Raw genomic sequence first — 15,693 nt, 5'->3', positions numbered from 1 at the left:
AAAGGACTACCAAGAAGGGAACCCTGGAACTAGAGTTTTCCATTATATAGCTTCTGCCAACTCAAAGCACATTCAACCCTGTCCTGCTCAGGCAAAGGGGCCGAATACTTTTCCAGCACCAAAAAATAGTTGTATGCTATTAGTGATACATTCAGGAGGTGACTGGTGATGGTGGCTCTTGATGGGAAGAATGCACAAACCCAGACACTTCCAGCTCCCAGGGCCTCTACCTGCTCGGAAGGTCGGCTTCAGCTCCAGGCTTTCCTGATCGGTGGCATCCAGGATCTTGTACTTGCTTTTCCTCTTGGGTTTTCCTTTTTGCCTGAAAAACACAATCCTCATCTCTGCTTAGGAAAAAGGCTCTGTGTGAGGTTCAGGTAGCCAATATAGATATGCACATAGGGCCTGTCCTGGAGATGCTGCTTAATGGGAGAGGAAAGGAGGAAAGAATTACACCAACGAAGTTAATGGTGATTCTCTCAGGGCAGTGGGAATTTTTTTCAACTCTTTTAATTTTTTTATATGAGGTTATATTACAGGTTGAATCCCAGCTCTGCTGCCATTTACTGTGTATCCTCAGAAAGTGAACCTGTTTCCTTATCTGTAAGATGGAAAAGGGCTGAAATGCGTATTAAAAATATTACCTATAAAATATTAGCTTTATGTTTGGCACACAGTAAACACAGAAATCATATACAATATTAATAATGAAAAACATAACAGACATAACCATTAAATAGTATGACTAGATAGGACAACTCAAGTAAAAAAAAAAAACCAGAACATTTTAATCATGACTAATCTAAACCTACAATTATGTGAAAACATGTATGCACACAAATCCCAACTAGAAAGGAAGACATAAAAATTAATAATTCAGGTGTTTAAGGTGGTGAAGCTAAGGTATTGAAGTGTGAAGGACACACTCTCTAGAGATGTGATTCAGGTTCACTGCCTCAAACACACACACATGCACACATTCCATGCCTGCCATGTTTCCCAGGTTGCAAATCACTGAGGTGGCCACCATCATACTGATGGAGTGTACTTCTGCCCTCTGTAGTGTTAAGATGGTGAAGAAACGCCTTTCTGTGCATGCCTTGTGTGGGCCAAACCACTATAACAGAGTGATCAGGGAAAAGCAGGAAAGCCAGGTCTCAACAGCATCCTTCCATGTGGAAGATGAGAAATACTTGTCTCTTGAGTAACTACATGACTGGAAGGTCTAATGGATTTCAAAGGAGAATCCTTCTTACCTCTTACAACAACAGATAACAGTCCAGGACAGGATTCCCAAGGCAACCACAATGACAAAGGAAGCAATGATAACATATAATACACTCCACTCTGCAAGAAAAACAAAATGATGAGGGCTGTGAAGATAGATATTAGAAGGCAGACCTGGGCTGTCCCCACCTTGGGCAGGAGGTGGCTTTGATCTGTAGACAAAAAGTCCCCAAGGGATCTGGTCAGGTGAGGTTGAGGGGAGCTTAAATTTTAAACCTTTTGAATTGTCCTTGCTTTCCAGTTCCTGCTCCAATCATGTTCTAGGACCCTGGGGCTGTAGGGCTGGCTGTAAAGAGCTTTAACAGAGGGAAATGGGGGGCACAGAAACCCAAGATCTTCCGTTAGGCTACAGTATGTAGGATTCCAAAAGAGGAAGCCTTGCAGTTGGTCTGATTTGGTCTGCAATTTGCAGTTGGTCTGATTTAAGCTTGGTTATTTTTACATGAATGCTTCAGAGCTTGCCTCTAACCTTGGGCAATTGTAGAGGAAGGAAGTAAAAGTCCTAGGCAAACAGAAAATACACAAAGTTCTTTCCTTGCCTGCTCATCTGCCTTGGAAACACGAACACCCACCCACTCAACTCTGAACTACATTCAGCACTAAATTAGCTGGCAGAATGCCAAACAGAACACTCACCACAGTTACTGTCACCATCTCTCAGCTGCACTTTAATGAAATTCTCCATCCAAAAAGGGTCACAGATGCAGCGTTTGGTGAATGAATCACAGTGGCCATGGTCAGAACAGTTCAGCTGACATGCTGATGGTAGCAGGAAAGGGAAAAGAGTCAAAAGGAGTCAGAGCCAGTGGGGACAACCAGAATCCAGTACCTGTGAAGAATGCTAAAGCACCCACTGCTCAAAGCTCTGTGGTGAAATTTCTTGGCAATCTGATAGCTTGGGCACATTGCCCACAATAATCATCAGGGCTGGATAAAACTGGTGCAATTAGAAAAGCCATGGGAAGACAGCTCTAGTCTGTCTTCATTGCTGTTTCTCTATCTCAGCAGTTAATCTTTTATGTCTCATGGACCCCCTTCTCAGAATAATTTAACTTCAAAAATAAAATACATAACGGGATAAAGGAAAGTAATTATGTTGAAGATGTTTTTGAAATATTTAAGAACACAAATTCCTGAAATAATACATGTGTCTCTATTAAAGCATTAAGTAACAAGACCTAGAAGTGGGCCTGATAACTACTATAATTTTGAGGTAGTGATGAATAAAAATATTTCATGTGATCTGATATGAAATTTTCTGCGACTTCTTTTGCCTCAAAGATACAGGTTCTGTTAATACTACTGGAGTTTGTTGCCTATCTTCAGAATTAAAAGAAATAATAAATTTCAGTTAGAAGTTAGTGAAAATAAAGAAGTAGCTTTTTTTCTATTCAAGCTTACAGCCCCACTTGAATGCTAACTTAGGGGCCTGTGAACCCCAGGTTAAGAACCCCTGCAATGAGTTAGGACTTTTTCATGCTAATGGCAAGTGGATGGAAGTGATTATCTATCTTCATGTTCCCAGAAAAAAAAGGAGATGAAGGTCAAGGACAGCAGATACCAACAGGTGAACCAAGGGCACTGGACAGTTCCTGTTCCCACTTCCTGGAATTACTCACTGACAGTATTGATTTCCAGGGCTCCAAATATCAGAAAGTCTGCCTTTTGCTTCCGCAGCTCACTCTTGAGCATCGCTGCCACCTCATGGCCTTTGAAGATCTGATGAGGAGGCTCGTTTTGAACAAAAAATACCATCTTGGTGCTGCAGAGATATGCAACAGTATGAACGTGATGACATGATCAACAATGACAATAGCAGCATCTACCATTTACTGAGCACAATTGTCCATGCCAGAACTGTGCTAAGTGTTATATGCGTTTTCTCACAACAAGCTAGTGAGAAAGGACTTATCAGCATTACCCCCATTTTACAAAGGACAACACTGGGGCTCAGAGGTTAAGTAACTTGTCCAAGGTCACACAGTTAATTTATGGCAGAGCCAGATTCCAACCCTGATATGTCTTACTCCAAAGTCTGTGCTTTTAAAAATGCTCTAAGCTGTCCCAGCTAACAGGAGGGCCCAATTCCAAATGGGTAACTAGAAAACAAGAAAAATAGAAATTTGATTAAGACCACATTCCTGCTGTCAGCCTTTTTACAGCTAAGATTGTGGTGTTGGGTTTGTGTCTGCCTGGGTTCTTATAAAACAAACTTAAACACTTTGTAAAATGTAAATTGTTTGCCAGCATCAAAATATTATCCATAGGTCAAAACATAGCCATAGGGATCATTACTGTGACAGCTATAATAAAGACCCTACACAATGGTGTGGCTGGTATGAAATTCCATACCCAGAATTTATTTGCTTTCTGATTGTCAATTTCTGTCCAAGTCAGACCAGGTTTGAACTCACATCTGGATAACAGAAAATTTGTTCTCTATGCCTTAGCCTAAATTTTTGCTAGGCTGCTTCCTGATCATGTTAGTCTCATAAACCAAACCTTCCCAATCACTGGGTCATGCTGAGTTATAGATGTGCCCAAGATATTGATCCTGTCAGCCTGCAGGGTAGCTAAGTGAGACGTGGCTCCAGTATAAGTAAATGTGTTCATTTATTCCAAAGTGCCAAATAACTGGTATCATCTTCTCTGTGACATAAAGTTTGGGAAGCAGTGTCACAGACACTAAAAGCTTGCTGCACAATAAGGCTGCAATGAGGCATTATAAATTCCAGAGTCAAGTAACAAAATATTTGTCATAAAAGATTTATAGTCTATTTCTCATTATTTCTTCCTCTCAGTTACCTAATCTATGCTTACAATTTCTATTTCTGCCTATATACCAATAACCCTCAAATCTTTATTTCTCCTCCCAGATTTCTCCTAAGTAGCCAATCTATATTTGCAAAATACTTGTTAAAATATCCATCCCTGATCTTCCAAAGACATGTCAAATTCAGCATCTCAAAATAAACTCATAATAATAATCATTAATTGAGTACTATGTGTTAGGTATTATAAGACCTGAATATAAAATAGGAACTAGAATTTTCACCCGATTCACCTGTTTTTAAAATAGGTGAAAAAACAGGTTCAGAGAGGTTAAGTAACTTGCCCGCTGTCATCAGTGCAACAGGTCTCAGAGGCCAGGTTTGTCTGGTGCTCTTTCCTACTGTAATATATACTATCTCCCTCTGGTCTCATTCTGCTCTTGCATTCCTCAAAAAAATTTATCCAGCCACTATTCAGGTCAGAAATCCAGAGTCACTGTCGATGCTTTTCTCTTTCTCATCCCCCTCTGAAGTGATGGCAAGTTTGTGGTCCAACCCTTCCAAAGATCTTACCAGCACTCTCATGTGTTTCTGCTGCTCTTACCCACCTAATGCCTACCAACCTGGATCGATCCAAGTAGGCATTTCCCTGTTTTTACTCCCAATCATATTTTTAATCATGCTGTCTATGACCCAGTGAAGCTTGAGTGCATATTAGATTCACCGGAGGAGCTTTTTAATTTTAGGTGCCCAGGCCTCACTCCAGACTAACTGAATCACAATATTTGGGTGTGAAGCTTGGACAATGCTGTGTTCATAAAAGCACCCCAGGTGATTCTACTTGGTGACTGGAGTTGGGAACCACTGCTTTCATCTCATGGCTCTAACTTTGGCTGAGACTTCAACATTTACTCAAAGCAAACATCTATTCCTGGGGCTGCTGCTCCCAACCTTTACCACTTTCCTAAGATTTCCCACCTCATCCCCACATCGTCAAAGCAGAAAGCCTTGTCTCCAGTTTCAGAGACAAAACACTGGGTGTTGGTACCAATGCACTCAAAATTTAGTCCTCTTTACTTCTAAATTAACCCATAATAGCACCTTCCCCCTCACCCCCACCTCCCATCTCCAGAGAAAGTGGTGCTTCTACCCATGGCCAGTCCCCCAGGGCCTACTTTCATTTATTACCTTCCCCCAGAGACTCTACCATCTTCTTTGCCTCTGCACCTTCCCCTAAGCCTATAAACATGCCCAAATATTTCCTGTCTTTAAAAGGTATTCTTTTGATCTTATCTCCCATATTATCTTCAGCACTAACTTCTTCAACAAGGTGTTATACTTACCATCTTTGTAACTTAAACCATGCAATCTGTCCTCTGCCCCAACATCTAAGAAAAATGCTTTCACTCTGGTTCTGATGGTCTACTAATCACAAACCCAAAGGCCTGTTTTGCACTTTTACTCCCCTCATCCCTACAGCATCTAAATCTTTCAATAGTCTCCCACAACCAGTTAGTCTTTAACTTCCAGCAGACCACCTGATTTTCCTCCTGCCTGTCTGACTACTGTTTCTTTGTTTCTTTTGCCAACTCCTTCTTCTCTGCCTACTCCTTAAATACTGGTGGTTCTCTAGAGTTCTGTCCTCAACCCTTTTGACACTCTCCCAGTGCGACTCATCCACTTTCATGGCTTTGATTCTTGTCTGTATGCTGGTGAGTCTATCTCTGATTTTTCCTTCCACCCCAAATTCCAGCCAATACTTGTACTATCTGATAGACTATTCCCCCATGTAGGCCATGAGACACCTAAATTCAACAGGCAGAACTGAACTCATCTTTCCTTTTAAATTAATCTTTTCTCTTATATCCATAAATTAAGTGAACAGCATTCACCATCTATCCAGTCATCCAAACCAAAAGGCTCACCTTCACTGAGGTCACCAAGACCTGCTGATTTAACTCTAAATTTCTTGTAATTTCATCTCCTCTTCTGCCACTTCCACCTCCACAACCTTAATTTATCACTTCTTCACTGCAGTAGTATAAAAGCTTCCTGCTTGGTCTCCCAATCTTTGGTCTCTCCCTATTTTAGTCTAGCCTTTATACTACTGATCTCCCTAACAACAACAACAAAAAAGCTGACTAGGGCATTTCTTTACTTTAAAAACAAAACAAACAAAAACTTGACACATATAAAGCAAACCAACTTGGGATCTTCTGCCCAAACTATTAAAACCAAACTCTTTGGGCTATGGTGGCTCAGCAGGCAAGAATGCTCGCCTGCCATGCCAGAGGACCCGGGTTTGTTTCCCCGGTGCCTGCCCATGTAAAAAAAAAAAACTCTTTGACTTGCATATTACTGTTCTCAATCAATACTGCAAAACCTATCTTCCACCACATCCTGGGCCCATTGCGCTCTGCCTAAACCAAATGACTTCTCCCAAAAGAAACCCTGTACTTACATACCACAGCACCATGGCTCATATTGTTCTCCTTTTCCAAATTTCCTCCTAGTTCTCTTGTATTTGGTCAATGCAAATTACTTCTTTAGGAGCATTTTTAGTACACCCTCCAACCCAATCCACTTGGAAGAATTAATTGCTGTTGCCTGTGTTTCCATGATATCACACTTTATGTCAAATCCACTCTGAAACGTTTACTTGATTGTCTTCCCTACTAGATTGTGGCCTAAAAAATACTGGTCCTCCTCGGATTCTGTGCCCCAGTACCCTGCTACAGGGTCTAGTTTATTAAAGGAGTAAGTGGTCCTTACTGATCAGAGAGGAACCCCCTCTCCATCTATCTATGCTACTTCTCAATTCAATCAAAAAGCCCAGGAAGGCCCCTGCTCTTTCCTTTTCTCCCCCCAGTTCATTACCCAGCTACCTCTGCTCCGTGTACGGCTGAATCTTTTGCACAATGATGTCGGAATCCAGCACCCCCAGGAGGACCCCAATCTGGCGGATGAACATCCCCTTCAGCCTCTCAGTTAGCTGACTGACGTTGACATCCAAGATGATCTCCACTAGGTTGTTTTTCCTGGGATCTGGAAAGCATGTGGATCAGTCACGGCTTTAGAAGTAGGAGAGTTAACATAGACCTGCCTCTGTGAGTTTGCTTTGGCAAAGAAAGTAGTGAGAACATTCAGAAATGTAACTGGCCTCCTTTGAATGAAGAGAAATAACAATGAATTCCTAACATTTCAATCTGGGACTAGGTCGGAAAGCTTCTAAAGCACTCCTGGTCTCTATACCCAATTTTAGAATTACTGCACTCATGCTGTATAAGGCTTAAGTAGCAGAGCAGGAGGGGTTTAGCGAAGGGAGACAAGAAGAGAGAAATATTTCAATGTCTGTTTTAAAAGCCTCGTCAATTAGGTTTGCTGAACCTCTCCAGGCCAAATGGTGGGAATCAAGCAACCTCTCTTGACCCACATCTGATTTTCATTGCCTTGATTTGGTCTACCTTTGGCTTCAGAGCAACAACTGGAGGTAAAAATATCCATCTCAACAATCTTATCAGTAACAGGAATATACCTGTCTCTTACAGGTTTGAAAGCAGTAAAAACAAAGAAAATCTAGCAGTCAAGAAAAAAAGGTTTATAACAACATAAATGCTGCTGCACTATCTTTTTACAACTCTAGAACTGAGGCTATTGTGTTTTATTTTGGAATACATCCCAAAGACTATTCTATATTTAGAAGTTAAAATTGATTGTTCAGAGTACCTTATTCATATACTTAGATGCACAATTTGCCTGTTCTGATGTATAATTTACATAATTAGTAGACTATCTTTGATGTGATTTTAAACACAGAAAAGACTTTGTAGTGTCTTGGAGACTGTCCTTCCTAAAGGTAGGACAAGGACTGGAAGAATTCCCAAGATCCCTTCCTATTCAAGACACTCTTACATGACCTTGGCCTAGATAATAAAGAGTAAGGTTAAATTAATACCTTCTCATCAGATGCTCAGGAATTTATAAAGCCCCACCCCACCCACCACATACAGTTCCTAATTACCATACCAAATTAGCCTCAAAGCAAAAACAAAAAAAAAAGGTTCTATTTAAAAGGGAAATTTTATTTCTGCAAATCTGAAAAATGTAAAGGACAGCAGTTACTTCACCTTCCCTGGATGACAGATAAAGCCTGAGGCTCAACTTATAAAAATAAATTGTTTTCTGCATCTGGGTGCTGATGAGACATCATGACTCAAGCTATTACTGTACTCCAATTCCCAAAGCACCTGAGCCCTCTCTTATCAATCACTGTAGAGGAGAAAGTGCTGGACTAGGGGCACAAAGACCTGGCTCTGACACAACTGCTGTGTGACGCTGAGCAAGCCCTGACCTCTATGAGTTTCAGTTCGCCATCCGAGATGAGTAAGGTAAGGCCTATATGCTTCTGTGGATAGGAAAGGTGTTAGAACAGACTATCTCTAAGGATTTTTCAGATTAAAGTTTCTAAAAAAGTTTCTTTTTTTTAAGGTGGACATAACATCTGGCCCTATCTGTATTGGGAAAAATGAGTTTCAGGATAGAAATCTCAATTGGCTAATCCAGCAATTGCACTCAGTTTCATCGCTTATTGAACTCACCAGGTTTCACCTCCACAGTGGCCCGGTCTGTGTCACTCTCACCCTTTGCATCAGTCACTTTCAGGTGAAAGGTGTAGGTTCCCTCGACCACATTGGAAAGAAAGAGGATAGGGTGATGGTCAGAGTGATTTAACACCTCCTGTGGGGTTGAACAACATGGCTATGCTGCAGAACAAAACACCACTCCTTTCTTGGAATCAGCTGCTGCTCCTGTAACAGCTAACCCCCTCTGGCTGGACTGTTTCAAGTCTGAGCAATTTCTTGATTTGCAATGGCACTGTAGCACCTGGCTGCTAGGACCACAGGAAATAAACACATTTTCTATGTATTCAAGTCATTTAGCCTGACTGGCTTTCAATGAACCATCCAGATTTGATACAAAGGGGCCACTTGGTAAAAACATATACTGGAATGTTCAGCTCATCCTACCCTCCCCATCTCATCACTTAAACCTTATCTAGCTCTCTAGCTTCCACACACTTACCCCTGCTGCTGGGCTCCCCTCATCTCGAGTCCAGAGATAGCTGACTATTCCCTTGTCATCAAAGGACTTGGAGCCATCGAGCTCTGCTGTGTTTGTGGGCAAGGTAATCACCACATTTCCAGCTATCTTGGCTATAGGTGGTTTGTTCATTTCTAACCAAAGAGAAAATCATTGAAAGAATATAATATTCTAGAAAAGAAGGAATGATTCTTCATGATGTTTACAGGGAAATTAAGCATCAAGAGCATCTAAATGGAGAACTGTTTTCAATACTAACATGCAGAATTAAAAGCCAATAGCACTGCAGGTCTGGAAGCTCCTGTCCTACCCAGAGAAATGTTCTCCTGACACTGAACAACAGTGGGGACAAGTGCGGTGTCCTCCTGCATTCTTATAGAAATCTACCTGAAAAGAATCCATTTCTCTGCTTTGCTGGTAAATGATGACTGGAAACAAAAGCTCAAGTAGCTTAAAGCCTTGGAGAATAAGTTTCATTCATCTGATATCACAAAATCCTCCTTTAAAATATGGTTTACAACGTTATTCTCTGAAGATCTTATTTTTATTCCTTCCGTAGAATGAAAAAAAAAGAGAGAGAGAGAGAGAGAGACCTCTCTTACTCTGGGAGGACCCCACTTAAAGCTTTGTTTACTCAGGTGTATACTCAGTGTTTACTATATCTGGAAGTCAAGTGCATATCTACAGGTCATCTGCATATCTGCTGAGTTTTCTTACTAACAGCTTAGAGATTCACTCTCCCAGGGCCATCACTGATCATTAATGCCTGCAAACCAGAACAGTCAATCAACTCTAGCCTCAACTTGGCCTCAATTTGTAGACTCAGGATGTGAATAAGAAGCTGCAGGGCAATACAGTCATTCTAAGCACTGACAGCAGATGTCACTGTAGGTAGCAAAGAGTCACAGAAACCCCAGGTCTTAGTAGCACACAGGCAAAATAAAAATGCAAAGAAAAAATCCTTAATTTTTTCCCTATTCAATTTTCGAAAGAAAGAAATAGAGAGAGAGGGAAGGAGGGAAGAAGAAAGAAAGAAAGAGAGAGAGAGAGGAAAGGAGAGGAAGAAAAGTTTAAAAATTACTATTAAGTCACTATTAAAAGCTGTTGAGAAAAGCAAGTAACAGCTGTCCTCACCCCCTAACCTTCTTTCCTACTCCTTGTTATCTCTAATCAATCTCTGCAGCCAAACAAGACATGATCAATTTTTTTAGCTCTCTGATTCACAGGAGGCTAAACCAATGCCCAGGCAGGAAGGTACCTTCTTTGACAATGACACTGACGGAGCTCTGACTTTTCAGGTTCTTTTCATCTTTGACAGTCAAGGTGAACACATAGGTTCCCACTTGCAGCCCAGTCACAGTGGCAATACTTCCGTTAGCACTCTCGAGCTGTACCCCGTCAGGTCCCCTGGACAAAGATAGAGAACAGAGGGTGGAATTGTACCTGTCTGTTGATCTCCAGTCCCTAACACAGCAGGAGGAGTCTATTATTGCCTCAGCTAAGATGTGAACCATTGTTTCCCAGATCTTAAGAGGACATGTTTAAAAATATTCCATTTGGACAGAGTGTCATTTGGCCCCAAAATATAGACTACCTGCTGATTAGAAAATTCCAGGCACCAGCTTTCAAACGTATCTAGACATCCTTTATATAAGCTCCTGGAACATTTCAATTCTTTACTGTTCCAGTTTGTAAAAAGAAGTGCTCTGCTTGTTGAAGAGTGCTTTGAAAACTATTGCTTTTTTATTTCTTTGCTTTGTATATATGTTATACTATACAATAAAAAAAAAAGTTTAAAAAAAAGTGCTCTGAGCAAATCTGATCAAAAGAATGATTTAGGAATGATATTTCTGAAAAGCATTCTGGCACAATAGTTGGTTCAGCTGTTGCCAGCAAAGAAGCAAAATGTTTTTCTTAATCACATCCCAAAATCCCTCCTGTTGAAAAAAATCAAGGAAAGAAAATGGGCCAATGCTAAAAAGAACTCTCAAGACAAAGCCACTTTTTCTCAGCAGCTCTATTACCAAAGCTCCCTCCAGTTCCTGTGCAGGGACCAGAGCACCCAGGATACCCACATGCTTCCTTCTCCTCTGGGGCCTCACAGACACCTGCAGATGGGAAGTGAGCTCTGAACACATAGACAGACCGCTCTTCTGTTGAAGATTCAAAACACCCCAGAGCTTTACTTACAAATAAACACAGGACAAGTAGAGAATTTTACAGGCTTCCAGGTTTTGCATTGTTTTGTTTTGCTTTTTTAACTTATAACCCCAACCCTAATAGCCCCTCTAGACAGATTCTCTTCCAAAAAGCCATGCTAAGCATTATCTCAGCTGTACACACTAGTAAAACAACTAAAAAGCTAACTAGGTGTATCTTCAACAAACAAATAATTAAAACATACTTAATGAAGATCTCAAATCTGTAACCTAACCCCACAACTGAAGGATGTAAAAAAGATAAGCAAACTAAAACCAAAAGCAAACAGAACAAAGGAAATAAACAAAAATTAGAGTGGAGATGAATGAAACAGAGAATTAAAGAAAAACAGAATCAATAAAACCAAAAGTTGGTTCTTTGAAAAGATCAATAAAATTAAAAAAGAAAAAACCTTTAGCTAGACTAGAAAAAATAAACAGGAAAAGATACGAATAACTAAAATCAGAAATGAAAGGGGGAAATACTCTCAACTCTACAGAAAAAAAAAAGAAATAAGAGGATTCTAAGAACAATGTATGCCAACAAATTAGTTAACATAAGTGAAAAGGGAAAATTCCTAGAAACACACAAACTACCTCTCCTAATTTAGGAAGAAATAGAAGATCTCAATAGATGAATAACAAGTAACAAGATTGAATCAGTAACCAAAAACCTCTCAACAATGAAAAGCCCAGGATCAGATGCTTCACTGGTGAATTTTACCAATCATTTGAAGAAGTATTAGTACCAAAGGAGAGCTCAAACTCTTCTGAAAAATTGAAGAGAAGGGAATACATCCTAACTCATTTTGTTAGGTCAACAACAACACCCTAACAGCAAAGTCAGATAAAGACACCGCAAGAAAATAAAATTACAAACCAATATCCTTTATGAATATAGATGCAAAAATCCTCAACAATATACTAGGAAATCAAATCCAACAGCACATGAAAAGAAGTATAAACCATGATCAAGTGAGATTTATTCCAGGTATGCAAGTGTGGTTCAACAAGAGAAAATCAATTAATGAAATATACCACATTAACAGGATGAAAGGAAAAGCACATGTGATTTCAACTGATGCAGAAAAGGCATTTGACAAACTTCAACACTCTTTTTGATAAAAACACTTAGAACACTAGGAGTAGAAGGAAACTTCCTTAACAAGATAAGGTGCATATACGAAAAACCCATAGCCAACATTATACTTAGTGGTAAAAACTGAAAACTTTACTTCTAAGATCAGAAACAAGACAAGGATGCCCACTGTCAATACTGTTATTCAACATTATTCTGGAAGTTCTTGCCAGAGCAATTAGAGAACTAAAAGGCAACCAAATTGAGAGCAATTAGAGGACTAAACGGCAGGAGCAAAATTTTCCCTATTTGGAGAGATGGCATGATCCAATACACAGAAAATCTTGAAAATATACAATAAATCTACTAGAAATAATAAACAAACTCAGCAAAGTGGAAGGGTACAAGATCAACACACAGTAGTGCTTCTATATACATGCAATGGAACAATAAGAAGAAGAAATCAAGAAAAAGATTCCACTCACAATAGCAACTAAAAGAATCAAATATCTAGGAATAAATCTAGCCAAGGATGTTAAGGACTAGTATACAAAAAACTATAAAACATGACTAAAAGAAATCAAAGAAGACCTAAATAAATGGAAGGACATTCCGTGTTCATGAGTTGCAAGAATATTGTTAAGAAGGCAATCAACCCAAAGTGATTAACAGATTGAACACAATCTCAATCAAAATTCCAAAAACCTTTGCAAAAAGGGAAAAAACAAAATTATCAAATTTATTTGGAAGGGTAAGGGGGCCCCAAATAGCCAAAATTATCTTTAAAAAGAAGAACAAAGTTAGAGGATCCAAACTTCCAGGTCTTAAAACTTATTACAAACCTATCATAATCAACAGCATAGCCCTGGCACAAGGACAGACATACAGACCAATGGAATCAAACTAAGAATATACAGAAATAAACACTCACACCTATGGCCAATTGATTTTTGACAAGTGTGCCAAGTCCACTCAATGTGAAATTATATCTTTTCCACAAATGGATATCCATAGGCAAAAGAATGAAGGTAGACCCATACCATACTCCATATACAAAATTAAATCAAAATGGGATCAAAGAACTATATATAAGAACCAAAACTATAAAACTCCTAGAAGAAAACACAGGGAAGAGGTGGTGCAATGGTGGCTCAATGGCAGGCTTCTCACCTGTCATGCCAGAGACCAAGGTTCAATTCCTGGTGCCTGCCCATGCAAAAAATAAATAAATAAATAAATAAAACAGGGAAGCATCTTCAGGACCTTGTATTAGGCAACAGTTTCTTAGACTTTACACCAAAAGCATAAGCAACAAAAGAAAAAAATAGGTAAATGGAACATCATCAAAGTTAAAAACTTTTGTGCATCAAAGGACTTCATCATGAAAGTAAAAAGACAACCTACAGAATGGCAGAAAATATTTGGAAACCACATATCCAGTAAGGGTTTAATATCCAGAATATATAAAGGAATTCTACAACTCAACCACAAAGAGACAACCCGATTTAAAAATGAGCAAAAGACATGAATAGACATTTCTCCATAGAAGATATACAAATAGCCAAGAAGCACATGAAAAGATCTCAGCATCATTAGCCATTTGGGAAATGCAAATCAAAATCACAATGAGACAGCAATCAAAATCACAATGAGATACCATTTCATACCCACTAGAATGGTTACTACTAAGAAAAGAAAGGAAATTAAGTAGTGAAACAGATGTGAAGAAACAGGGACACTCCTTCATTGCTGGTGGGAATATAAAATAGTATAGCTGCTATGGAAAACAGTTTGGTGATTTCTCAGAAAGTTAATATAGAATTACCATATGACCTGGGAATCCAATTCTGGGTATATACCCGAAAGAACTGAAAGTAGGGATTCAAACAGATATTTGCACACCAAAGTTCATAACGGCATTATTCATAATTGCAAAAGTTGGAAGCAACCCAAGGGTCCCTCAGCCAATGAATGGATAAACAAAATATAGTACTGACATCAGTGGAATTTTATTCAGCTGCGAAAAGGAATGAAATTCTGATGCATGCAACAACATGTAAGAACCCTGAAGGTACAGTGTTGAGTGAATTAAGCCAGTCACAAAAGGACAAACACAGTATGATCTTACTGGTATGAGATAATTAGAATAAGCAAATAACTAAAATACAGGTTACCAGGGGCTGGAGTGGAGATAGAGAATGGAGAATTAATGCATAATTGGTACAGTTTCTGCCTAGGTTAATGGGAAAGTTTTGGTAATGTATGGTGGGGATGGTGGCACAACATTGTCAGTGTAATCAACACTATTGAATTATGTATTTGAATGTGGTTAACAGAGGGATATTTAGGTTGTATATATGTTACTAGAATTAAAACTTTTTAAAAACTACAGGAGTGCAATGGTGGCTCACTGGCAGAATTCTCACCTGCCATGCCAGAGACCTGGGTTCAATTCCCAGTGCCTGACCATGAAAAAAACAAAAACAAAAAACTACAGGACTAGATAGTATAAACAGTGACCCTTAATGTAAACTATGGAGTATGGTTAATAGTTCAATTATAATAATTTGTTTCATCAATTGCAGCAAAGGTCCCATAGTAATGCAAAGTGTTAATAATAGGGAAAACCGTGTGTGTGAAGGGCAGTGTAAGGGAACTCTGTATTTTCTGCATGAGTTTCCCAAAACTCTCTTAAAAAAAAAAAACAGGTCTAAGGAAGATTAGTTTTCCCAAAACATACAAGCAAAGAGCTGTGGGAAATCATTTCTACAACCCAACTCAGCAATCATAAATCAAATAGTTTCTATAGTCTAACGTTGGGGAAAATAGGCTTTTCCCCACCATCTCTAACACTCTAGTAAAACAACAAATATTATCCTGTCCTATGTTTGCTACCTTTGGAAATCAAAAATGCTTTTAACTCTTCCTTGGAATTCCTTACTTCTGGGATGCTATATATCATTTGAGTTCCATTTGTTATGGCTTAAAGGAAATAAAAGAAACTGAGTACCAGGAATGGTTCAATTAGCAATTTGAGTTTAATCAGTAGTATTTTTGGTTATTGCTTTTGGTTTCTGGCTAATATAATGGGTAAAAGGTGTCTTCAAAGAACCAATAAAAGAGTAATTGCTTTCACAGCACAGATGAATTTTCCATTCCTTTTAATAACTACTTTGCCTCTCTCCCCTACCTCTCCATTGCTAGCCTTACCCAGTTAATTATGAGAAACAGCTTTTTTCTGCTCCATTACCCCCTCCAT

General features: G+C 39.2%; 1 protein-coding gene across 9 annotated transcripts in view; it reads right to left on the bottom strand.

Annotated features, from left to right (window-relative positions):
* Positions 1 to 15,693, bottom strand: part of KIAA0319L (KIAA0319 like) — a 220,936-nt gene that overhangs the window by 74,131 nt on the left and 131,112 nt on the right. For all 9 annotated transcript variants that reach the window (XM_077150345.1, XM_077150350.1, XM_077150343.1 and 6 more), the window contains 8 exons: positions 10,417 to 10,565; positions 9,141 to 9,292; positions 8,657 to 8,795; positions 6,944 to 7,103; positions 2,907 to 3,049; positions 1,924 to 2,046; positions 1,257 to 1,347; positions 231 to 322 (listed from right to left, as the gene is read on the bottom strand). In XM_077150345.1, the coding sequence (XP_077006460.1) occupies positions 231 to 322; positions 1,257 to 1,347; positions 1,924 to 2,046; positions 2,907 to 3,049; positions 6,944 to 7,103; positions 8,657 to 8,795; positions 9,141 to 9,292; positions 10,417 to 10,565 (1,049 nt within the window). The remainder of the gene's footprint in view (positions 1 to 230; positions 323 to 1,256; positions 1,348 to 1,923; positions 2,047 to 2,906; positions 3,050 to 6,943; positions 7,104 to 8,656; positions 8,796 to 9,140; positions 9,293 to 10,416; positions 10,566 to 15,693) is intronic.

The sequence above is a fragment of the Tamandua tetradactyla genome, chromosome 2 (assembly GCF_023851605.1).
Source record: "Tamandua tetradactyla isolate mTamTet1 chromosome 2, mTamTet1.pri, whole genome shotgun sequence".
Taxonomy (NCBI): Eukaryota; Metazoa; Chordata; class Mammalia; order Pilosa; family Myrmecophagidae; genus Tamandua; species Tamandua tetradactyla.
This window is presented reverse-complemented; position numbering and strand designations above follow the sequence as displayed.